This window comes from Amphiura filiformis, chromosome 2, assembly GCF_039555335.1.
Source record: "Amphiura filiformis chromosome 2, Afil_fr2py, whole genome shotgun sequence".
NCBI lineage: Eukaryota > Metazoa > Echinodermata > Ophiuroidea > Amphilepidida > Amphiuridae > Amphiura > Amphiura filiformis.
This window is the reverse complement of record NC_092629.1, coordinates 29955478-29980533: the sequence shown is the minus strand read 5'-3', so window position 1 is coordinate 29980533 and position 25056 is coordinate 29955478. Positions and strand designations below refer to the sequence as shown.

Below are 25056 nucleotides of genomic sequence, written 5' to 3'. Positions count from 1 at the left end.
GTCAAAGACTGACTCGAGATAGTGTCGGACTCGCGATCAAGGGGGGGTGAGCGGCAAAGCCGCGATGAGCCGCGAAGCGGGGAGTACGAGCCGCCAGCCATTCCGAGAGTGTGTGGTTCCCAGTAGTTTCCCTCCCTATGGATAAACCGGTTCAAACTGGTTTCAAAGTGCAGTTGCAATAATATTATTTCACTTCCTTTGTGATCTCGCTAAAGTCGCTAATCCACGCTGGTCTAGAGATTTAACACAAAGTGCGATTGAGCTCCTCAAAATGCTCTATAACCCATGCGAAATCCGCATAATACGAGCACTTGCTGTCAGTCAAAGCTTTTGTTTTCTATTGTTTTTATGATGGATAAAACGAGCTAATTTCCCAAGGTAAATTTAGAAGTTGACAAAATCTCGCTCGAGACATCACTTTAGCGGGAAATGAGGATTCCCTTTCCTATTTTTAGATGTGATAAAATCAAGTCATGACGAAATTTGCCATATAAGGCCAATTATTGCTGACGACATATCAAACTAGCCAATCGCAAACGCGGAAGTCCGCCCTTGGATCGAAAGTAGGAAACCCTTCAAGGCATGTTTACTAGCTGCTGGAAGTAGGGGAAATCCCGATATCGCCGTGAGGTAATTGTTTTATTTGTTTACGATAATCAGCTTGAGAAAATCATCTGAATTTCATCAGAAAGCTGTGAGAAAAATGTCTCTTACCGAAAATCAAAAACAATTATAGCCTATCATACCGATTGAGGGAATTTCGAACTGTGACATTGCTGGATTCTGAAGCCAGTTGGTTGGTATTTTACTACTAATTACTAGTCGTGCATAATTTATTATTGATTACTATTTTGTCGACAGTGATAGTATCTTGTCGGCTGTCGGAAAAATCTCAAAAAAACTCATTGTCGACAATTTTGGCGACAGTAGGTCTGTCGATAACAACACTAGTCCGAAGTTTACCATTTTCTAAAATCCATTTTCCGTGATGTAATCTGTGTTGTAAAATTTGCAAATCTTGTGTTTTATGAATAAAGCTTAAAATGTATAAACAATGATTATGCATGATATTAATGTCACAATAAAGTGTTCAATATCGCGATCAATATGCTCTGATTGGAATATTCTCACAATAATAGGTCGACTGTTACGATGTTTGGATGGATAGGGAGTTCATGCCTTGGTAATATACCTTTATTTCGGTATTATTAAACAGTATTTTTATCATAAAAATTGACACATACAACTCAAGATTATTTTTAACATTTATTTCTCTTATCTTTTAACAATGTTTGTCACGTCATACAAAAATGTCATTTTCCATGTTGATGTTGTACCCCTAATTCTGTAAATGGAAAACTTCGGACTCTACCTTAATCTTCCACACAGGGAGTGTGAATTTCAAAAGCGGTTACCAGGAAGGGTGAATGCATTTGAAATCTACATCCCTTGTGAGGGAGATTGAGGTCATGTTTTCCATAGGGGTGTATCAACCGTGTATGGATTTTAAATGGAATCCATGAGGATTACTCATACAGCACTCTACTGCCTATAACATATGTGGCAATTGAGCACTTTAACATCTTATATCAATAAAAAAAAATAACAAACTCTCTCACTCTATGTCAGGTGGCGCTGTGCAGCGCTGCTGTGGTCTTCACAAGAATACGCCATCTCACTCGATATAATGCCAATTGCACCTTGCATTCCTTGGTTAGAAACCAGCTTCACGTCATTAGTCCAAGATGTTGGTTGACGTCCTCTTCCTCGTCGGCCTTCCATAGCCCCTTGCAAAATTTGTTTTTCTACACCTCCCATGTTTCCTGACAATATGGCCAAAATACTTCAGCTTTCTCTCCATTATGACAAACAAAAAACATGTCAATCCAAGTCTAGGTGTGGCTTACCTGTGCTTTGAGTTCTTTGAAGAGTGCCTTCACATGCATCCATTTCTCACCAAATCGTTGTGGGTGAATTAGGTTGATGCTATGGTATATGTAACTTCCCAGTGGGTCTACAGAGAAATAAATAATCAATTGCCTTACTAAAAATCAATTACACAAATGTGATGTGATCAAGCAGAATCAGTCACATTGATTTTTTGATATAGCCAAACAAAGGAAGTACTTCCTTTTGTTTCCTATTGTTTTTGAAACTCTTTAACTGCTCATACCTTTTGAACTGGTTGTCTAAATTCAATGTTTTTTTGTTTTTTTTGCAAAATGTAGCTGTTTATAATCCTATAAAGAAACTGAAAATTGAATATGTCCGACTTCAGCCTGATTTTGCTTGCCGTATAAGTTCCATTAAACTCACAAGCACCATGCAGCCAGTGACTCTTACTACACATGATCCATCAATATGTGCAGGATCAAACTACACACGAGGAGGAGAATACTTGCTTGTTGATCAGACGGTGTAATTCTATCAAGCATAAACTCACTGTCATATTCCTTTGATTTACTACAGAATATATTGTATCGTCAACTTATAATTGTAGAAATGTTAGACCGGCTTCAGATTGAGCTTAGTGCCACCTGGAAAGGACATTAATGACACAATGTTTTCTTGAGTCCTTATCATGTGTATAAACAGAAAAGTTCAGGTAAACGCGCATCTTAGGGTGGGTTAGGGGAATATAGGGGTCATCGAACTTTCAATGTATTCCTCTAGTCACAAGGATTCAGAAAATGTATAGTTTGACCTATCTAGGATGTACCATTCTTGAGTTATCACCAAAAGGTCAAAAGTCACGTTTTTGGCTCTATGGGGGTCAAAAACATCAAGTGCTCCGATTTTGCCAAAAGAGGTGTCAATACTTTGTGCCTACTTCTGGTGAGTGGATTTAAGTAAACGAGCTGGGATACAAATCCTTGAAATGTGACTTAATGTCACTTGCCCTTCCCACAATTCATTGAACTTCCCTGTGCCATACCTTTCTTCACAAAGTCATCCAACTCAAAATCATCATCCCCAGTGACAGATAAAGCATTTGTTTCAGCTGGCGTATGCTCCGATATCTTTTTCAGCAGTTGAGCAAACTGTGGGATATGTGGTGCTTGAGATCTGAAAAGTAAAATTAAATATGATTTGTGAGTATTTTTATTGGGGGGGGGGGGCATTTGTAAAAGTAATTGCTCATGCAGCTGTCACTACCATGACAACTATCCCCATCAAATTTTTGTCAACATTTTCACAGAAATTTGATGCAAACTTCAAATAAGGCCAAAGTAATATACAGACTTCATTTAAAATGCAAGACTAAATTACTAATATTTTTATAAAAATGTGTAAGTGGTGATTAAAAAAACCTGACCCTGCTATAAATTCAACTCAAAACTGTTTTCTTCATACATTGTATATCCTCTATGTAAAATGTAATGCCCTCGGGGCGTATCACTATGTTCTTTTACACTGATCAGGACTTTGGTGAGTGACAATTTTATTATCATAGATTCTGTTTTGCCATAAATGTTAAGCTTGTGTAACACTTTATGAATAAATCCAGATGTGTTGTTAACTACACTGCAAGATTCTCATCTGTGTGACGCCGATGTCACCAGAATGTCACTCCATCGGAAACTACACCTCGGTTTTCCATATCGCCGGTCCGAAATAGCCGGGTAGCCAGCCTCCTAGGTTTCTACATAGTGACTTTCAAGGGCGCCTGGGTGACTTCCATGCAGGAGAGTCACACCGGTGTGACTACGCGACTGGGCCTGGGTGCTCAAGCGTTTTGGGTTGCCGGTTTTGCTTTTATTGCCATATTTTTATATTCTCTTGATTTATTCAAATAATATTCTTTATTTCTTGCTTTTTTTAGGGGATTAGGGAGGGGAAATTGCAAACTGGACTTTAAAAATAAAGGAAATATTAGATGAATAAAATAAATTTGTTAGTAAAAGAAATAAACATGATGAGTAAACAAAGTATAATTCAATAAACTAACATGATGAATAAGATACATTTTTGTTAATTGGTGGTTATTTGAAAAACTAAATAAATAAAAAATTAAGAAATAAATAAACATGAAGAAACCAATAAACATGCAAAGAATGGAAGAAACAAAGAAACACTTCAAAAGAAAACAACTTGAGAAAACTGGCAAATAAAGAAGTTAAAAGTAGAAATATAAGAAGTATGTAGGCCTATTGATGAATTAAAATATTAAATGTGTAAAACAATAATTTATAACAAGCATTAATATTTGCGTGATAAAAAATAAAACACAATTTCAAACAAACACTGCAATAGGCCTATATTGATGTGAGTAAATAAAAACAAAATTATGTGAAATATATTTAAGTGAATATCAAACTCAAGCAACAAAAACAAGTTAGCTATTTTTAAAAAGTGCACGCATCAAGATTACAAAAATACACACCAAACAAAAGTTTACCTACGAGTCGCCAGTCGACGACAATAGAACAAAATACAAATAAAAAAATTCCCCGATTTATAGGCATAATTTTATAACGTAAAAAAATCATCATGAAAAAGGAATCAAACTAATAGGCCTATAAAAACACCAATTTGAAAAACGGAAAAAGAAAATAGCACAAGCCAAAGTTTTGCATAAACTTACGGCAGTAAAGGTATAAATTTGCAGTAGGCCTATATTCAGGAAAGTGACAAGAAGTAAAACAAAATGCATGCTAGGCCTATAAATCAATTTTAAATATAAACAGAAAATTCTTGCTTCAAAATAAGTGAAGTTTTGGCAAATCAAAATGTATAAATTGAAAATGCTAGGCCTAAGGCATAGCCTAGGCCTACTTTGCGAACTTCGGCTGAAAATAAAATTAGTATCACAAAAACACAATTTATTTTAAATAAAAAAAAGTGTCAATAAGCCTATATAACGTTATCATGCAAAATATGAAAAATAGGCCTAATTTGATTGCAAAACATGCCATCTAACCACTGAAGTAAACAAAGCATATAAGTTTTGTGGGAAAACAAGCAAACAAATAAGCAAAATATAAACGTTTGAAATGAAACAAACAAATATAAACCAAGAACAAGAACTGCAAATAAAACACACACAGTTGATGAGATTATTAAATAGGCAGCACAAAAAGAATTAAAATATATAAAAGAGAACAATAAATAAATGAAACAAAATGAATCGGAAGTCTGACAGTTGAAATATAAATGATAAAGAATGCAAAAGCACGATAAAAAAACACAAAGACGGCAGTACAGCTAGCCACGGACCCAGTGTACAGCATGCATCAATCAATTAATTATAAAAAACCAACTCGTTCCATTCATGAGCGTATACAAGCAGTAAACAAGCATGATACGTGTATTTGTCATCATCAGCGCGTATTTTGTAGATATACGCGCGCGTACCCAGAGTGTTCGACCTCATAACAAGGTTCGGTCAACGACCTTTTGGCAACGTGGTCACCTTGAAGTTCGCCGACTAGGCACCGATCAGGCGACGCATGGGGCACTGGCTACGGAAGTCACTTTGATGTGACTACAAGATGTGGACCACTGTCGGAATCTAGTCAGTGGTGTACATCATGAGTCGCCGATGCGATATCGAGCAGGTAACACATCGGAGGATAGCAGTTATAGTCACTGCGTGATGACACTGCTGCATAGTACCCCACTGCCTTGTTTCCGATGTAGTCACTCTCCTGTAGTGACTCCGCCGGCCACCATAGGGTAAGTTATTATGGCGTGACGGCGGTGGTGACTGCAGAGATCCAGTGCGATGTAGTCACTCTGCCGCCAGGAATTTTGCAGTGTACTTAGCAATTTAAACATCTTACTTATTCGGCTTAAGAAGTGTGGTCCAATTTTTCATGTTCTATTTTCTATCTTAGATTGAGGCCTACCATTACAACAATATGTTTATAAATTTTGATTTAAATTGCTTCAGTGGTTTTGATATAAGCAAAAACGTGCATAACAATTGCCCCATAGGATAGTTCATACACTTCCGGTATGGTTACCAAAAATCCCTACATTTTTGCTCACACCATTTTTAAATGCTTAAAAACGAAAAATATCTCAGGCGTTAAATTTGAATGGATAATGAGAAAAATATGAGCTTTTAAAATCTCAGTTTTGATGAAGAAAAATGGGGGATGAGTCTGTTGATTGGGTCAAGGACTTTTAAATGGAGAATATTTTTTAAATGGAGAATATTTATTGAAAAATATGTTTGAGCTTACCTATTCAGGTATGAACTAACAAATGTTCTAAATCTCCTTGATTCTGTGATTGCAGGTTGAAGTTCATCTGAAAACAAAACCAAACATAAAAGTCAAACCTTGGGAGCTGATCATGGCTGTGATAGCTAATGGGCCACTCCATTCAATGCACACTCCCCCTTGTGGGTTCATGCTGTGCCACTTATTTTGGGTATGACATTAACTCTCACCACAAGGGTATCACAACTGCAGACGACAAGTTTCATTTTTTTTTTTAATTCAAAAGTTTTGGAATTGTTCATTTTCATGAACATATTTGGAATCAGCTTGAAAAATGCATTACAATGAGTACAAACAAGCCTAGTATTGATTCAGTGGTTCATGAGATAGCTCTTGATATTTGGAGAAAATATCTCAAAACTTGAGACTTTTTATATTGAAGTCTAAGCACGCAGAGAATTAAACAATAGAATTCAACACTTACACAACTTTTCAATTGTTTCTAATGTCTGAGACGGCAACTTCCTGGCCAATACATGCTGACAGTATCCTGTATATAGATTCTGGTCATCCTTGAGAGGTGTGTCCTGCAAAAGGCAAATATTTGTTATTTAAATTAAGTATGCACCTCGGGTATAATACATGTATCAACATCTTGGAAATCAGTTTCTTTTATTTGGTATAGTTAAGACTGGAAAGATACACTAAGGATCCCTTGACAGTTTCTCCAACACTCTGCAGGCATTTGGAATGCCCTACCAGCACACATAGCTTCAAACCAAGATTTGCAGCGCTTCAAGTGAGGCATGTCTCGCTTGACACAAAAATATAGCTTCTGACTTGTCAATTCCAAGGCTAACTTTCTATTAACCCTAATTGAACACAAGGTTTTTTTGCTATCGGAAGGGAATGAAGAAACGAAAAAGGAGAGAAGATGAACAAATAAGTCACTTGGTACCCCAGGATTCGAACCCCGGACCCCTCGCATGCCACGCAGAAGATCACAGACCTGTAGCCACATGGGTGACGTTGGCCTGGCCAACGAATTCCTGGGTATATATGACTTATTGACTGCATTATTGTGTCATCGCATCACGTGCAATGCATGCACGAGAAGTGGTTTTGATAGTGAGATTTAGTGAGACCTGGTTCAGTTAGGGTTAAACATGCAAAAATATGGCAAGGGCAGGGGAAAGTGTGGTTTGACAGCTGTGGCATAGCCATGACTTTTTCGGAGGGGCGAGAAGCAAGGCAATTTTCAAAAAGTTACTTACATTAATTAGTTCCATTATTTCATCAAAATTGTCAGGGAGTTCCCCCATCACATATTCACTGTACGTTTCTGGCTCTGTCTTGATGCCCATACCAAGCATTGTTGATATCACTGATAGTACACCTGTCACAGGTAATTTAAAAAGGTCAAAGGTTAAAGGGTAATTTTAAGCTCCTTAAGGTAAAAAAATTTTGCCAGAATTCTGGATTCCATGCGCTTGAGGGTCAGGCTTCACAATCCTATTATGATTAACACGTCCTACTTGTAACTCACAATATTACATGAAAACACACTCCCAGTTGCAATAATGGGCTATTCCACTTGAAATCCATACAGCTCCTATGGAAGACATGACCTTAATCTCCCACACAGGGAGTGTGAACTTCAAATAGGGTTACCTGAATGGGTGACTCCATTTGAAATCTACCCCCCCCCCACCATGTGGGCGATTAATAGTGCCTTCCATATAGGGAGTGTATGGATTTCAACTGGAATAGCCCATTGCATGATATTAGACGGATATGCGGGTAAGGGAAACATACAACAATTACTTCATGAAAACAGTTTTAAAATTCACCCAAAGACTTGCATTGTGAATAATTTTATATCGTTCTCATACCATGGTGTCATTTTGGATGTACAGGGAAGGAAAATCCCCAACTGTGGATGTGTTATGGAAGTGTTACGATTGTACATTTGAATCTTTGTAAATCTCAAACTTAATGATGCAAATTACAGTTCCATTTCAGGGCTTTGCAGATAAAAATGCAGATAAACCAGATTGTAACAAAACCCCAACTGACCTTCTTCTCTCTCATTCTTTTTTGATAAGTGCCTCTTCTTTGCTAAAAGTGGGTAAAAATAATGTGTCCTAACAGGTATATTCTGTAGGAAAAATGATAGAAAGAACAAAAGTGTCAACTTAATGATATCAATGTGATTATTGCATACAGACGAATCTGAGATAAGTATAAACTGGCCCTTTGTTACCATGAAAGTTCATCTGTGTTGGTAGACTTCAGAATTAAGTATTTAAAATTAAGACATACCTCAAATTCAGTGAATAGATAATTGATACCTCAAATTTTCGATCACAACTTTGACCTTCATCTGGAGACTGGCAACCAAAGTCCATGATCAGTGACCTTTTGGACACTTGACACCAAAAGGGGTGTGAAGGAGTCAATTTACATCAGAGTCAATCAGCCATGTCACAACCGCAACGGGTGCTGATACAAGTTACCAAGAGTGTACGATCGAGATTTGGGGTCAAGTGTCCAAAAGGTCGCTGACCCCGAACTTTTGTTGCCAGTCTCCAGATGAAGGTCAAAGTTGCGACCGAAAATTTGAGGTACGTTTTAAAATTCTGTTGAGGTTGGTGATGTTAGGCGACCAAAAAAACAAAACCCTGTTCTACGGGTGAACAGACCTGCCAAGTAGGATTGGTCAGTCGGGATTAAGCCTAAAATATCACAGAAAGCTTGAAAAATCTGCAAATCCATCAATCTTCTTCAGAACAAAAAGTGATGTTTTTAATTTCATGTAGCTAAAAAAGAAAAAAAAATCTAAAACAGGAAGAAAAAACTCAAAATGCAAAATCTGGGTCGGTTGGGCCCGTAGAACAGATTTTTTTAGAACATCTCGCAGTTTTCACTTTGTTAGCCTCCAAATCAACTCTAATGAAATTGTTTATTGGGACTTGAGCATAGTGCCTATCTATAATTCATAACCTCATTAATATACACGAAGCCTGTGATCCAATCAAATTGCTCGGTTATTAATAACTCACAATGACTTCAGACGTGCTACAATGACTTCTGCGCACATGTGCGTGTATAAGTTAAGCGTTATGGCAACACACACGCCTTCGCAATGCCGTCACGCTTCTGTGATTTGGTAGCACTTGTTGTCAGCGCGAATGTTAAATCGGCTGGTAAATGTTTTGTAGGGTAGGTAATAACAATAATTAAAACTGGTTATATTTAACAATGTTTTATGACATAAAATAACATAAAATGCCATTTTGATTTTTGTCATGTTTTGTTTTGGGCCTCAGAGTATTTGGACCTCCCTCTGAAAAATACCTCGGCCCAAAACAAAACCCTCCGAATTCACACAATGACCTCAAAATAGATGGTGCTCAGTTATTATTGTCTAAATCAATCATCTTTGAGGAAAAAATATAGTTTGCACCACTCACCTTGTCTTGCATTTTCTTCATGATGGCTAGAGATAGTTCTGTAAAAAAAGTGTAAGCAAAATATAATCATTTGCCAACTCTCTTTAAAATTCCTTTTATTTTTGTGAGAGGCGTAGTGGTGAAACGTCACTAAAATGTGAGTAAAACATCTCTATTTATTATAGGAATTGTTTAAAATGAACAAAATCCACAGTTGAAATTAACATTCCTAATGAACTTGTTCAAAGCCAGTTATTATTGTCAAAGTAGGCTAGCCCCCTACCTGTGTTATCCTGTGTTCTTAGACTCTGCTGCAACGCATGTGTGTAGGGCTCCTCATGTAGATGTAACTCATGGATTTGATCCAAGTAATCAATCAACTTCTCAGTACCCTGGGGGAAAAAAAATTAGATGGTTTATTATAAGAACCCATCCCTGTTAAACCTGTTCATATATATTCAATGATTGCTTCCCCTTGCCCATCAAGTGGGGCACAGTGGCGCAGCGGGACAGGCTCTGCCTCACAATCAGAGGACTGTGAGTTTGAGCCCCGGCGGTGCCATCTTGTTGTGAATTACAGCCAAATGGACAAAACATCGTAGCTTTCTGGACTTTTAAGGTTCATAGTGCATGGGAGACTAGATGGGTCAATCAAACTTACAGGTCCTGATGATGATCTAATTATATGGTTTCAATAACCTGAATGGACAATCCGTTAATAAAGCTTAATGATGTGACAGCACCGTCAACGCATTTAGGCAAGTATTTCACACGCAAATCTATGAGGCATCTTTAAGCGCGTGTGCCAGCACTTTGAACAATTTGAAACTGTGCCTAATGAAATACCCACTGACGCCACTGCCACATCAGAGTGATAAATGATACAGGCGGGCTAATAAATCTTACAGGTCCTGATGATGACGTAACCATGGTCTCAATAAACTCCTGCACGCTTCTTTGTCTGGCCCACTTGTTGTCCAGATGCTTCAAAGACTGAAGGATGGTAAAGGACTCCTCATAACCACCTTGGCCCCACAGATCCACAGCAAGCCTTATTGCATCTGAAATGATCAAAACAACATAGTATGGTTGACTTAATATCAAGAGCTATCTCATAAACCAAGACTAAGACTTGTTTGTACTTATTTTAATGCATTTTTCATGCTGATTCCAAATATGGTCAAGAAAGTGCACATTCCTGAAATTTTTGAATTATTAATTTTTGGAACTTGGAACTTGTGGAGAGTTAATTTTTCCAAGACCTATGACCTCATAGCCACCTTAACCTCATAGATCTACGGCAAGTCTTCCTGCATCTGAAATTATCAAAACAACATTATAATCGGAGACTGATTATACCAGTTTATGTCTGACGCCGGCAAAGGATTTGGGTTTATGATTTGTCATGAGGATTGAGATTTCTGAACGCAGTGTTTAAATAGCATGCCCTATGGTTTTAAACTGGAACAGCCTAGTCCTGTATGATCCAAATTTGACATACCTGGTGTAGAATACCTCAGATCCACTTTGTCAACAAACTGAAAAGAAATAAACATGAAAAATTGCTTATTTTTCATATCATCTTATAAAACTTGCCCAGAAATATACTGTATCTTACTTCTCTGAGCTATACTAGACATAGAGTATTTGGACACCAGGCATGAGAGCTAACAAGATGCAACTACTGTGAGATCACTGAACTATACTCTGTTTGTGACTTGTCTTTTCCAGACGATTAGTGCAGGGTATACAATGATGATGTTTGATGGAACTTTCAGGTAACTTGAAAGGATTAAAGAAGTTTAATCTAGGGTGTATTCTCACCTTTGTAGGATTTGGGACCATTTATGTAATATTTTGGTCTATTTCTGAGCACCCACAGCAGCTGGAGGGAGTATCCCATCATGCATTGCAGTCCATGCTTTTTCCATAGCAAATACATACAAGTACAATGTAAGAACCACTTAAATATTGAGAGCTATGGATAGTTTCACAACACTTTAGAGATCGTATTTTTTCAAACAAAAGTCTACGCTCCTCTGATATAAGCGAGTAGGCCTAATTGAATGTTGAAGTGAGGGATTTTGTGTACACTTTCTATGGCATGTGTAGTTCTACTATGGTACCACAGAGGATGATGGGATATACCTATCAGCTGCTGTGCTGAGCACCCATTTCAATCTTCAGTGAATGCTCTCACCTCTTTTACATGTCCACTCGATGTAAAACCATGTATGATCTTGGGAGTATTTATGTAATATTTGGGTGTATTTCTGAGCACCCATTTCAACCTTTAGTGAATTCTCACCTCAAGTTCTTTATGCCCACCCAATGTAAGTCATGTAAGATCTTGGGAGTATTGATGTGATATGTGGGTGCATTTCTGAGCACCTTTTTCAATCTTTTAGTAAATTCTCTCAATGCATGATCTTGGGAGTATTTATGTCATATTTGGGTGTATTCCTGAGCACCCATTTCAATAAATCAGTAAATATTCTCCCAATGCAAGATCTTGGGCATGTTTCTGCAATATTTGGGTGTATTTCTGAGCACCCATTTCAATATTAGGTGTATTGTCTCACCTCTTTTACATGTTCCTTGTGCCCACTCGATGTAAGACCATGTATGATCTTGAAGTAGAAGTTTGGTGTCAGGGTAAACCCGCTGGCCTCGGCTTCACTCATAACCTGAAACGATAACATAAGAATTCAGGTGCAATTAAACAATGGCCTATTCCAGCTGAAATCCATACACCCCCTGTAGAAGACATGACCTTAATCTCCACTGACACAGGGGTGTGAGTTTCAAATGGGGTTACTTAGATGGGTGACTCCATTGGAAATCTACACTCCCTGTGTGGAAGATTAAGGTCATATATTCCATAGGGGGTGTATGTACAAACAAGCCTAGTATTAGTTAAGTGGTTCTTGAGATAGTGCTTTATATTGCAGAATTGTTAAGTTTCATGACCATATTTGGAATCAGCATGATAAATGCATAAAATTGAGTACAATTAAGCCTAGTATTGGTTCAGTGATTCTTGAGATAGCTCTTGATATTTTGACAAAATATCTCAAAACTTAAGATTTTTTATCTTGAAGCCTATGGCTAGTATGCAGAGCATTAAGGCCTAAAAAAATTGTTTAATTGGCGTAACCCGACCGACCCAAAAAAAGAAACAAAAAAGTTAGCTGAAGCAATTTACCGCTTAAAATGTGTATAAAATAAATCCCGACCGACCTACCCTAATTTTATGTTACACCAATAAAACAATTTTTTAGGCCTAATCGCCAGTAATCGGTCATCACAACTTCAGAATGTCACTGCTAGGCAGTGCTTCATGTGCAAACCACTTCAACACTTGATTATAAACTAACTTCAAATACTTGTACTCTATTTTGGTCTCTATTGTGACAATCCAAGATGGGAATTTATCAAAGCATATACCTATTTATCAGTCCACAGCCTTCCCCAGTTAATGCTACAGCTGCGTACTGGTATTTAGGTGTAAGGTATATTAAATAAAGTCTAATCGCCTTCTCTGAAGACTTACCTCTTTGATCTTATCCTTGTCACCCTGCTCTACATATACACTCGCCAATGCTGTGTACGTATCCAGACTGGGCTCTATACCCAAGTCTCTCATGGAATCAATAATCTTTCTTGCACTTTCGATATCCCTGAAGAAAGAACATGGTTACACATTTTTAAAATATCAGACAACAAAAATTGTTATTTTAGTATAACTGGCTGACAAAATTCAGGTAGGCCAGGATCTATTGATTTGAGGTTACATATAACTCTAACTGAACTTGTGTGGTTTTTTTTGCTATCGGAAAGGAAAGAAGAAACAAAGAAGGAGAGAAGGTGAACAAAAAGTCACTTGTACCCCCGGGATTTGAACCTCGGACCCCTCGCATGCCATGCAGAAGATCACCGACCTGTAGCCACGGAGGTTACGCTACCCCGGGCACCGATTCCCTGGGTATATATGACTTTGGCTGATTGCATCATCAAGTCACGTGGAATGCATGCACGCACAGTGGTTTTAATAGTGAGCTTTAGTGAGACTTAGTTCGGTAAGGGTTAATGACTGAACACCGTATTTTGTCAAATAAACGCCCCGGGGGCGTTACATTTTCCCAAGGGGGCGGCGTTTATTCAAGGTCAATTTTAGAACAATAATTCCTGTTAAAATCATTAGGTAAACTTAAAACTCACGCTAAAATGACAAACTATGAACTAGAAATACTGACTTCTGGTTCACTTCCGGGTTTCCAATCCACATTTTCGCCAATTATTGACGCTCTTTACGACCATGTGGACAACTTGGTAAGCTTACTACACAAGATAGCATGGAAATATCGGCATTTTTGAAACAACATGGTTGAAGAAAGTGGTGGGGGCGTTTATTTGAGGGGGCGACTATTTGACGAAATACGGTACAAGTTTGTTGTTGTGCAACTGACAAAAATCAATGCTCGCACCCTTTAATTTTGTTCACCAGAACAATGCATGCACGACCCTGGGGAGTGCATTGTGAATGGGGAAATAAAGGGCAAGCTTAAGTGCAGGGGAATAACACACTGCTACAAAGGGTTTTTTTTTTTAATTTTAACAATGTATGTCTCAATTTCACTGAATTGTTGACCCAAATCACCCAATTGTTTTTTGCCAGGACGTTTTAGAATAATACATACCATTTATTATTACTGACTTATGCCTCCACTAGCTACGACCACAATCACATGGTTCATTCTCACATTCTCATAATATATTAAGGGTATTTTATCGTCGTCTATTGTGTTTCTATATACAGGGTGTCCCAGAATGATCTGTACCGGGAAAGATGGAATTTTTTAGGTATGAAGGGCATGTTGAAGGGTCATATTGTTTTGCATTTTATGTTCTACATATATTTAGCTTTTTCAGATTTTTTAGATTTTAAAAATTGGACGTTTCTAGTAGAAGTTATAGAAGATTGCGTAAAAATGGTGAATTCTAAGTTTTGACAACGCAACCTATTTTGAAAATCTGTAACATAACTAACTGCTCAGCACAAAGTTATTTGGAAAAAGTTATGCAGGTATTTTAGTTGTGCCCTGTTCATATTTCCACTAAATAGCCGATATCTATCTATTATTTATGACGTTACGAAGCAATCATTATATGGAATTAAGGATTTGTGGCCTAATCCCATTCTCTCTTTGGCGGTAGTTTTAAATATAGTTATTGTGGTGTGAGGTCCATTTCACTTGAAATGCTTGCAGAGATCGAACTGGTTGTGGTACAGAAAAGACGGCTCCTCAATTTACTGTACAGCAGCGTGGATTTCTTTCAAAAACTTACTGGCAAACCGGCAGCTATGTTGAGACGTAAAGAAGATTCATTAGACGATAGTGTATAACGTAAAGAAGTTTGACGAGCACGGAACAGTCACGAATCGGCAGAGTGAAGCTTCAAGTGCTCGTAAGACTGTAAGAACTAGAGCGAACATTGCAGCTGTCCGGCAAGCTTTAAGGCGCAACCCCAACAGTAGTTGTCGTCGAAATGCTGTGCCAAACATCCCACGTTCTTCATTTAATTGTATCGTGCCATTTTTCAAGGGTATGCGAGTCGTTTTTCATTGATTTTACATTATTGCATGCCACGCCAAAACAAATAAAGGTAGCGTGCTGAAATTAACAGAATAAGTAGGAGACATTTCCAACATTATAATGCTGGTATCAAAAATAGCCCGTCTGCCCGTCTTCTATTTTTAGTTATTTTTGCAAACACGGTACAAATCATTCTGGGACACCCTGTATCAAATCATCGAAAAATATGAACATGTACGTTTTTCAAGATTTTGTATACATGTGTTGCACTTTGCACTTTGCCTTTGAAAGGGTACCGAAATTGTGTGAACGTATTTTGCATGTTAAAATAAACCCTATGCATTGCTTACCCGGCCTTTGCATTGCCCTCTATGAGCGAATTGAAGACACTCTCCGTCACTGTTAACCCCTTTGATTTAAGAACATTCAATATTAACGTAGCACCTTGGACGTCTCCCTGACGACAGTAGGCTTTGATTAGTCGCTGGTAGGTTATCTAATGAGAACAGAAAAACAAACAGAAAAACTTTGTTAACAAACAGACTGCAAATAACTATTTTTGAGTTTCTGACTCTGCAAATTTGGTAGTCCACTTTAAAGGGCAGGTCTATTGCAAAAACAAGTTTATCTCTATTCGAAGAGAATAATTATTACATTACAAGTTGACACTATTTTTGTGCGTATTTCTCCTGAAAAAGGAGAAATTGTGTGAGTAAAGTTCAGCCTCGACGTGTTCTTCCCCGCTTGAAGCGCATATGTTCTCCCCCGCTTGGCTTATGACGAGGTAAATGAAGCGGGCACTTTATCATGCTCTCATCATACAATCACAATCACATTGACAAGTTTGACATTAGCAACAATGAGTTGTACTATCACTTACCATAACAATGCTGCATAACAATATGCACACTATTGTTCTCATTTCGGGAACAAAACTCACACAGTATTGTAACTATGCGTTTGCTTTGTAATATTTCATCCAACTGAAACTATAGCATTGCAATATACAGGGAAATCAGATACACGAGTTTGTGGACTTAACACGGTTTATATGCTAGTCTCAGATGAAATTCTAAGCTCAAATATGTATTTATTTTTAGGCCTAATATTTCTCATGATATTGATATACATAATTATGAATTGTAATATCACAATTGTCTAATATATAAAAAAAGAAGCGGCTGATTTTATCCATATGTTTAAAAACCATTACATTTGTAATACTTAATTTGGATTTTTTTCTGCGAACAACAACAGTATATGTTCTGTCCATTGAGAGCGTTTATAGTCCCTTTTCTCACAGCGGGCATATCTCATTTCATGACGTCACCATTTTTCTAGGCCAAATCTGTCTCGTCGAAGGAACTCACCGTGTAAGTTGGTTTTTGCGGAATATCAATTTTAAACATCTTATAACTCTGAAAAAAGGAGTCATTTTCATTGTCCTCATAATATTAGCTTGCCAATGATATGATGTTGTCCGAGCAATAGACCTGCCCTTTAAATTATAGTGAATCATGTACTGATCCACCCTAGATCTGAATCTACAGAACACAATCATTTTGCTTGCTAAATCCGCCTATCCAATCCAGGTCTGTACTTTACCAAAAAGAATGTGCCCTACACTCCTTCGTATTAGATAAGATTGTCCTCTAGTGCTATATTAGTGATTATCAACTGTGACTGGTGGCAAATAGTTAAAACAAGTAAAAACTATAATCTGTTTAAAATTCCGCCAAGGCCACATCATTTTACATTTCAGGTGGCATGGACCCGACGGGGACCAAGCAATGGCTGCCATTGGAAGTGTAGGAATGTGTGATATTGGATTTGTCTATACTATAGATAATAACATCACTGATCTTCCCTATCCAACTCATTAGCTCTGTTAATAGAGTATCGGTCCAGTGATCCGGGTCCCAGGTTCAAATCCTGTGTGAGTCTGTGAATTCTCACAAAACACTCACCCTGTTGGGTTCAACGCCTTTGCTCTCCATCTGAGCTAGTAGTTCCATTGGTGAAAACTTATAGCCATTCTCAAGGTACGCCATCAGTAATGCATTGTAGTGAGTTACATCATAATGTATACCTGCATTGGTGTCAATATTTAGACAAAACATTAACATCAGGACTATTATTGAAAATAAACACAAAATTCATAGTTCTGGTCCAATAAAACAGCACTTTAGCTGATCAGTGCTGTTTTCTAGAACTATGAATTTTGTATTTAATTAATTAACAACTGTTAGAGTTAGCCAGGATGATCAGTGCATCATAATTCTTTCTTTTATCCCTATTTTTCAATTTACAAAATGTACATGTAAAGGTCCCATCATGGCTCAAAGCTTATAGTTAAGGCCCGGCAAAAAACGCGATCTCGCTTTTCACGCCGTGATTCTCGCTATTAACCAATTATCTCGCTTTTTAAAAAAGTTTCCAAGCAGTGCACTTACTATAAAAATGTTGCTTTATGCCATAAAAGTTCGCCAAATTCCATTAAAATGCAGTTCCAACTTCGCCAAAGTGCAAAATTCAACAGCATTGCAAGCACAAGGTCGAGTGAAAAAGCCATAAAAACTGACATTTCATTTCAAATGAGTTCAAGTTTAGGCCAAATATCATTATATTTATTGAATTACTGGAATATTTTGACTATAAAACATAATTCAAGGTCAACTTTTTGTCACTTTTTTTTTTTTTTTTGGCCGGCCGGCGGCAGGTTTGTTATTTACATCTAAACATTGTTCTGACAATAGAGGGCAGCAAATTTTGGATTTTTTTTTTTTTTTTTTTTTCGATTTTCGCGTTTTGAAAGCTTCTTGTGCCGTTTTTCGGGGAAAATCTCGCTTTTCTCGCTTTTCAAAATTTTGGATCTCGTTTTTTACTTCAAAAAATTGTGTTTTTTGCAGGGGCCTACTTATAGTTCAACATTTTTCCATTCTATTTTGTTGTATTTTAAATAGGCTTATTTCGCCAAGACAAATGTGCACCACAAAACGAATGCATATGTATGGCAGCTTTGAAACATACTTTTGGAGGGGTGGGGGGGGGGGGGCCTCAGCCTTGACGTTGTGTTTTTAGGCCTTACCTAATTCTGCCAGTTTGTCCCACACTTGAACCAACAAGTCATTCCTCTCTTCTGATGGCAGTGATTTTAATAAACTACCACAACTTCGTATCAGTAATATAGCTTGGTTTGGTGTCACAGACCCTGTCATAAAGAGAACAATGTAAAATAATAATACTATTAAGGGATAATTACTAATTTAGTATCCCCTTTTTAGTGTATGGTTCCGATAGATATCCTAAAAAAGTTTATTCCCAAAATTTCAGTTAATTTGTGAATTGCACATAATTACCATACATGTGTAAAAAAAGCACCCCCATAGGCTACTGTGTTGTAATTACAGGCTGTCAACAGCTTGAAAATACAGATTGGATGATATCTTTGTCAAACGACCGAATCGGCAAGAAAGCTAAACGCACACAATCATGACGTAGTCTCAGGTTTATGATGGTACAAAATCTCAACTTTTTTCAAGTAAGCTGGGGAATGAGGCTATGGATCATGAAGTATCCCTTTAAATCATTCATCATCCACCTTTACTTTTACTAGATCAGCTCGCTCTCAAAAATAGATGGTTGCTAAGGGTGATTTTTCTCTGAAAATGAATGCCAAAATAGCCCTCAAAATTTAAATTACCTGGGCGATATAGAACAGAAAGTAACCCCTGAAAGAAAACTATTTCAATGAGGCTTATCGCTCAAAGTACTTGGGGATTTAGCCTGATATCCTGAAAGTAGCCCCTGAAAGTTCTTTCAAAAGTAGGGCCTACATATATGTAGCTCGCCCTCAAAAATTAAAAAAGTATTTTGAGGCCTGCCATAGATAATAACTTCTTCGGCTTACTTGAGGAACGGTAGAAAATTGACCAGTAAATCCCATCATTTTGCAGTTATACCGAGATGTCGTCATTTGACATCACATTGATGTGCACATCCTTCAGCTTAACATTGTTACTGAGCATTTGGAAGTTGTGAAGTGCGAGTGACGATGTGAACATCAGCGGACGACATCTCCGATCTAACCGCAAAGAATTACGGAAAAGATTACAAGTAACCCTGCTTGATACTGACCTGCATTGCACAAGGCATTATAAACGGACATAAATTTCTGCTTGGAAACTTCGCCACGACTGTGAACCATATCTTCAAATTCTCGCATTGCACGCGTGTGACTTGGTCCTGCGGTTGACTCTGCCATAGCTGTCGTCGTGATCGGTGCACATCGGCCGCTGATGGTCCTCTTGTGTCAGGTTCGAGTTGTTGTGCTGAAGAACTACGGTTTACTGAAAATGTCCTGCAGTAAAACAAACACAAATATTTTCGTAATGAGTGTCATGTACTTGTATCCAATCTTTGCAATCAAAAACACAAAATTACAACTATAATTTAAAATACCGGTACTATTACTTTTTGGCAAAAGACAATGAAAAACATTTGCCATTTGAACAATATATAGAATAGAACAGTCAACGTCAACTTGTCAAAATATTGGAGAAATATGCTCATCAAACATTGGGAAAGTGGGCAATCCAATCCCGCAATACACATTCAAACGTGCATGGGTGCATGATAATCATGATAATCCTGCATTCTGGCTTACTCGAGAGCTCTAGCTTAGAATTTGCACACACGATAGTTACGCATTCGATGATAGAGTGTGTTACTATAGTTTTTCGGTCGGACAGCAAAAAAATACATGTTTCTCGTCCATGCCCTCCTCCTTTTTTGAAGATTTTTCAAATTTCTTTTTATTTTCTAAACTTTCAGAAATAACTTGTTGAAAAAGATATTTCAGAAGTTCAAACTTATTTTACGACTTTGTAAATGCATACATGTAATACATCATTTAAGAAGAGTTTTGTGATCACTAGAGGGGGCCTACCTCTCAAAACAATAAAATAAAAAATTGGGCCTCCTCCTTTGTCTCAGATATTAATTTGTAGTATGTATGTCGAATACTCAAAATATGGTGCCAAATACATGTATTTAGCATTGTTTCCCAATAAAAAATAGAAAATAAAAAGCCCCTCAGGCTCATCCTCCTAATTTTTAAAAACCCGGACAAGAAACATATTTTTATTTTTACTTGGCAGGTTATTTATTCTGTTAATGTTGAAATTTGGATGAAAGTTATTTCGATGAGTCAACTGTCATGACTGTATATTTTGAGCAAGATTTGCCTATTTTGGACAGTCTAAAATCTTGCCGAAGTGTAATTTTAGCAACATTTTTGATGCGATCGCCTGTGATACTTATTAAGGTGGTATTGGATGCATTTTCTAGAAATTAGGAAACGCTTTGAGCATGTTGTTAACAGATTATTTGAGTAGGGTAAAGCACACTGATCAATATGCCTTTTGTTTGGAGCAAATCGGACATACGGTTTTCATAATACATCAATGTATATTTTCTTTATATCCTATTGTTTTTGTCAATAATCAATACAGTTAATGAGCTAAAAGGACTGTAAAGGCTCATTAATATGTAATTTTTACCAATATTTTGCTAAAAATCAATGCATAAATGCTCAGGGTACTTTTATTTTGCATACTTTTGCCCTGAAACTTGGTCAAAGTGTTTCTAATATGTTCTAATGTATCATAAAGTGAAGCCGCCTCTAATTTGCATATTTGCATAATTAATTAGCTAATTTGATAAATGCTAATTAGTTATGCAAATATGCAAATTAGGGGGCGGCTTCACTATATAATACATTAGAACATATTAGAAACACTTTGACCAAGTTTGAGGGCAAAAGTATGCAAAATAAAAGTACCCTGAACATTTATGCATGGATTTTAGCAAAATATTGGCAAAAATTATATGTTAATGAGCTTCTCCAGTCATTTTAGCTCATTAACTGTATTGATTATTGATAAAAACAATAAGATACAAAGAAAATATAAATTGATATATTTTGAAAACCGTATGTCCGATTTCCTTCAAACAAAAGGCATATTGATCAGTGTGCTTTGCTCTACTCAATTAATCTGTTGAAAACATGTTTAGAGCACTTTCATAATGACTCCATTACCACCTTAACTTCCATTGCTAATTTACACGGTGAAGTGACATGCTTCACCAAATCCAACTAGATTTTGAATGCAATGGTCTCTGCCTAGAATGTGAAGCTATCGATGAGCAATGTGAGCAAATTCTTGGCTAGACTTCTCAAGCAAATCCTGGCTAGTTTTAACAATTTTCTGGTTCTGGTTCTGGTTTCTTACAGTTCAACACCCCAAGTGGGGAAAAGTGAACCGTTATGTGTGTGTGCTTTTTGTTGAGTTACTTGAACAGCTGCTGTAGTTGAGCTTTGAATGCGATTGGGTCAGATATGGTTATTGTGTCTTCTGGTAGCGAGTTCCACTCCGTAACGGATCGTGGTATGAAGGAATTTGTAGCAGTCCTTAGATGGTTGTGGTTGAATAAATGACTTGCTGTGTGACTTGCGAGTGAAGCGCGTTACCGGGTGCAGTAGGGTTCGAACTGGGACGGCTAGGTGACCTTCGTGTGCTTTCTGGAATAGACTTAGACGAGATATCTTCCATCTGGTAGCAAGTAGCGGCCAGTCCAGGTCTTGTAGCATGTCGGTGACACTGCTGCGATTGTCATAGTTGTTTTTGACAAAGCGGGCAGCTCTGCGCTGCACAGCTTCAAGATGGTAGATTTGGTCCACGGTGTAAGGGTCCCATATTGCAGCACAGTATTCCAGCGAAGGTCTAACGAGTGATTTGTAGGCAATGTTCTTGATTTCCTCAGTACATCCCCGTAAGTTACGTTTGATAAAACCCAGTGATCTGTTAGCTTTTGCAGCTGTGCGATTGATGTGACAATTCCATTTCAAATTGCTACTGAATGCTAGCAATATCGACACCAAGGTATGTATGTGAGTTTGTTTCTTCAAGGAATGTACCGTTTAATGAGTATTTGTGTTGTTTGGAGTTTGTGATCTTTAAAACAAAACACTTGTCAGTGTTAAACGCCATACACCATGTCTGCTCCCAGCTACAAAGTCGGTCAAGGTCACGTTGAAGTAGGTCTGCATCTGCGTCGCTGCTGACGGATCTGTAAATTACACAGTCGTCAGCAAAAAGTCGGACGTGGAGGTGATCTGGTCTGGTAGGTCATTGATATATAATAAGAAGAGCAACGGACCGAGCACTGTGCCCTGCGGAACGCCTGATTGGACACGTACCCAGTCCGAAGCATCACCTCCAAGAACAACCTTTTGCTTTCTATGCATCAGGAAGTTGGTAATCCATGTGTGAGTTGGTCCCTGTATACATGTACCATAATGGGCAAGTTTCAGCAAAAGCCTTTGATGTGCTACCACATCAAATGCCTTGCTGAAATCCATTATGATAGCGTCTGTCTGTCGCCCCTTGTCAAGGGATTTGGCGAAGTCATTAATAGTCAAAATCAGTTAAGAGTCGCATGGTCGATTTCGGCGACAGCCAGGTTGGTGGTCATTCAATATATATCATATTTGTCTAGATGGTTCATGACACTCGAATGGATGACATGTTCCATCACCTTGCAACATATAGAGGTAAGCGATACCGGCCTATAGTTGGAGGGTTTGGTGCGATCTCCTTTTTTTGAAGATTGGAGTAACATTGGCACTCCTCCAATCTTCAGGCAAATTTCCTGTTTGGAGTGATTTCCGAAAAATTTTGCCGGTAATTAATTAAGGCCCTTCGCACTTGAAGTTTTTCAAAAAGGGATGAGGTAGGGAGTCCAGTAGTTTCCCGATTTCCGAATTTGTATCTGGAAGCACGTAAAACACGCAAGAATTGTCGTATGTTTTAAACATGATTTTTATGTTCAAATGGAAAAATAAATTATGATTTGAAGAGACTAAAGATTAATCTTTCTAACTGTATGATGTATAACAAAAAAAAGTTGACGCCGGGTGGTAGTTGTAGCGCATTATCGGGTCTTGAGGGCAAGGATAAAAATGAAGAAGGCACACTTAATACAAGTGATATTATTTTTGTTACTACTTTTAATCATTTCTATGATACTTAAAAGAATCTGTGTAATATTTTTAAATTTTTTTTCACTTCCTTTGTATTTTTTTTTTCAATTCTGAAGTTGAGTAGTGCAGTGTCAGATGAGCTTCATAAACTAAAGACAAGAACATTTTGCATGAGGGCTTCAGAGAAATATGAGAAAAAAACCACTTCAATGAATTGACAGTATTTATGTTACTACTTTTAATCAACTCCAGTATTTTAAGAATCTCTGTTCTAAACGTGTTATAAAAATGTTTGCTTTTTTTTCCGCATAGGCCCGAAGTTTGGGGTGACTTGAGAAAAAAATAAAATATGTACTGCACTTCATACTACATGTATGTAATCATATGTTGTTACTTTTTTATTCAATAATTGTCAATATGATATTACAATACTAGTTGCCTTTTTTAACTCCCTTTCCAAATTTTATTAATTTCAAATAAATTTTGAGACAGTAATCGACATAATAGGGACTTCATTGCACACATTCCAGTTGGTCGCGGCGACAGACACAAAACCTGTACGCACACAACTTTAATTGAGCATAAGGGCTATTTCATTATAAATGACACATTCACAAAAATGGCTTTTATCATATCTGGTTGATATAATTAGGGTGATAATGCAGTGTTATTAACTTAATTCTAAGTATGCCACAAACTACAAGCTACATGAGCATTTTTACAGAATTCTGTCTATTTTTTGTATAAAAAAATTGCCAAAAGGTACATTTTTAACCCAATTTTGGAGTCCCATTTCATTTTGCCCATGTATTCTGAATTAATTCTTTGAAAAATTAGGTACATTCTATGGCAATGTGCTTGTTGCAATGAAAATGAGTAAAACAAGAGTGTTTTTTCATACTAATAATAGAAGTCTACCCACCTGAATATGTTGATACAAATACAAATTGCATTAATCTACCGATTATGCGAAACACAAAAACCCTCTCACACAGAGATTTTTCTGACCTGTCCCTAAGACCGACCTATCGGCGCCCTTTGAGTTGAGCGCATGCGTGCAACGATCCCTGTTCACTCCCCACCGCCCAGAGAAATGTCACCGCCCAAGAAAGACGTGTTGCATATTCAGGTGGGTAGACTTCTATTATTAGTATGAAAAAACACTCTTGTTTTACTCATACTTATACATAGAACTACCCACCTTCAATGTTGATACAAATACAAATTGCATTAACATTGACTAGCACCGCTAATAGGTGGTAGAGGTGCGGTCTGTTATTTAGACGCGAGGTCAGGAAAATCCCATTTTGCTTAAAAAGCAAGATACCAAGAAGATTGCTTAAAAAGCAAAAACCCTGAAAATTGCTTGAAAAGCAAAAACAAGAATTGCTTAAAAAAGCAAAACATAGACTAAAAAGACAATAGGATTTCAAGAATGTCTACAAGTAAAGTTATTCAATACACTTATGACCTGGTCATTCCTGAAAACAAATAAGGTTAGACAATCAATGATTAAGACATTAATGCTAATTGTTATCTTACCCTTATTGTCTGTTAGTCGAAGTCCTCGTCAAGACTGCTTTAGCGAACTTGACCCTGGAGTCTTCCTCTCCGACATTACGCAGATATGTATCAGTAAACGAGAGGCGGTGCTCCAAGATATAGTTTCGCAAATCTCGTTCAGAGTGACCCCTTTCTGAAATGCCCACGAGCCTGAAACTGCTCTAGTAGAATGTGCCGCAGGGGCACATGTTCCTTCGAACGCTGTAGCATCTACTATGAGCGAAACCAACCAT

At 37.5% G+C, this 25056-nt stretch overlaps 1 protein-coding gene across 2 annotated transcripts in view; it reads right to left on the bottom strand.

Moving 5' to 3' along the window:
• The window catches only part of LOC140146071 (leucine-rich PPR motif-containing protein, mitochondrial-like), a 73436-nt gene that overhangs the window by 37906 nt on the left and 10474 nt on the right, over positions 1–25056 (bottom strand). Inside the window, exons 2-18 of one of the 2 annotated variants that reach the window (XM_072167818.1) lie at positions 19354–19576; positions 18305–18427; positions 17184–17305; positions 15567–15712; positions 13173–13299; positions 12202–12306; positions 11121–11157; positions 10542–10680; positions 10281–10296; positions 9903–10011; positions 9641–9678; positions 8244–8325; positions 7442–7563; positions 6652–6754; positions 6189–6255; positions 2936–3066; positions 1908–2014 (exon numbers count right to left, since the gene is read on the bottom strand). In XM_072167818.1, coding sequence (XP_072023919.1) covers positions 1908–2014; positions 2936–3066; positions 6189–6255; positions 6652–6754; positions 7442–7563; positions 8244–8325; positions 9641–9678; positions 9903–10011; positions 10281–10296; positions 10542–10680; positions 11121–11157; positions 12202–12306; positions 13173–13299; positions 15567–15712; positions 17184–17305; positions 18305–18427; positions 19354–19480 — 1701 coding nt within the window. In that variant the 5' untranslated portion in view covers positions 19481–19576. Of the gene's footprint in view, positions 1–1907; positions 2015–2935; positions 3067–6188; positions 6256–6651; positions 6755–7441; positions 7564–8243; positions 8326–9640; positions 9679–9902; positions 10012–10280; positions 10297–10525; positions 10681–11120; positions 11158–12201; positions 12307–13172; positions 13300–15566; positions 15713–17183; positions 17306–18304; positions 18428–19353; positions 19577–25056 lie in introns of both variants that reach the window. The other variant, XM_072167819.1, reaches the window with a different exon arrangement.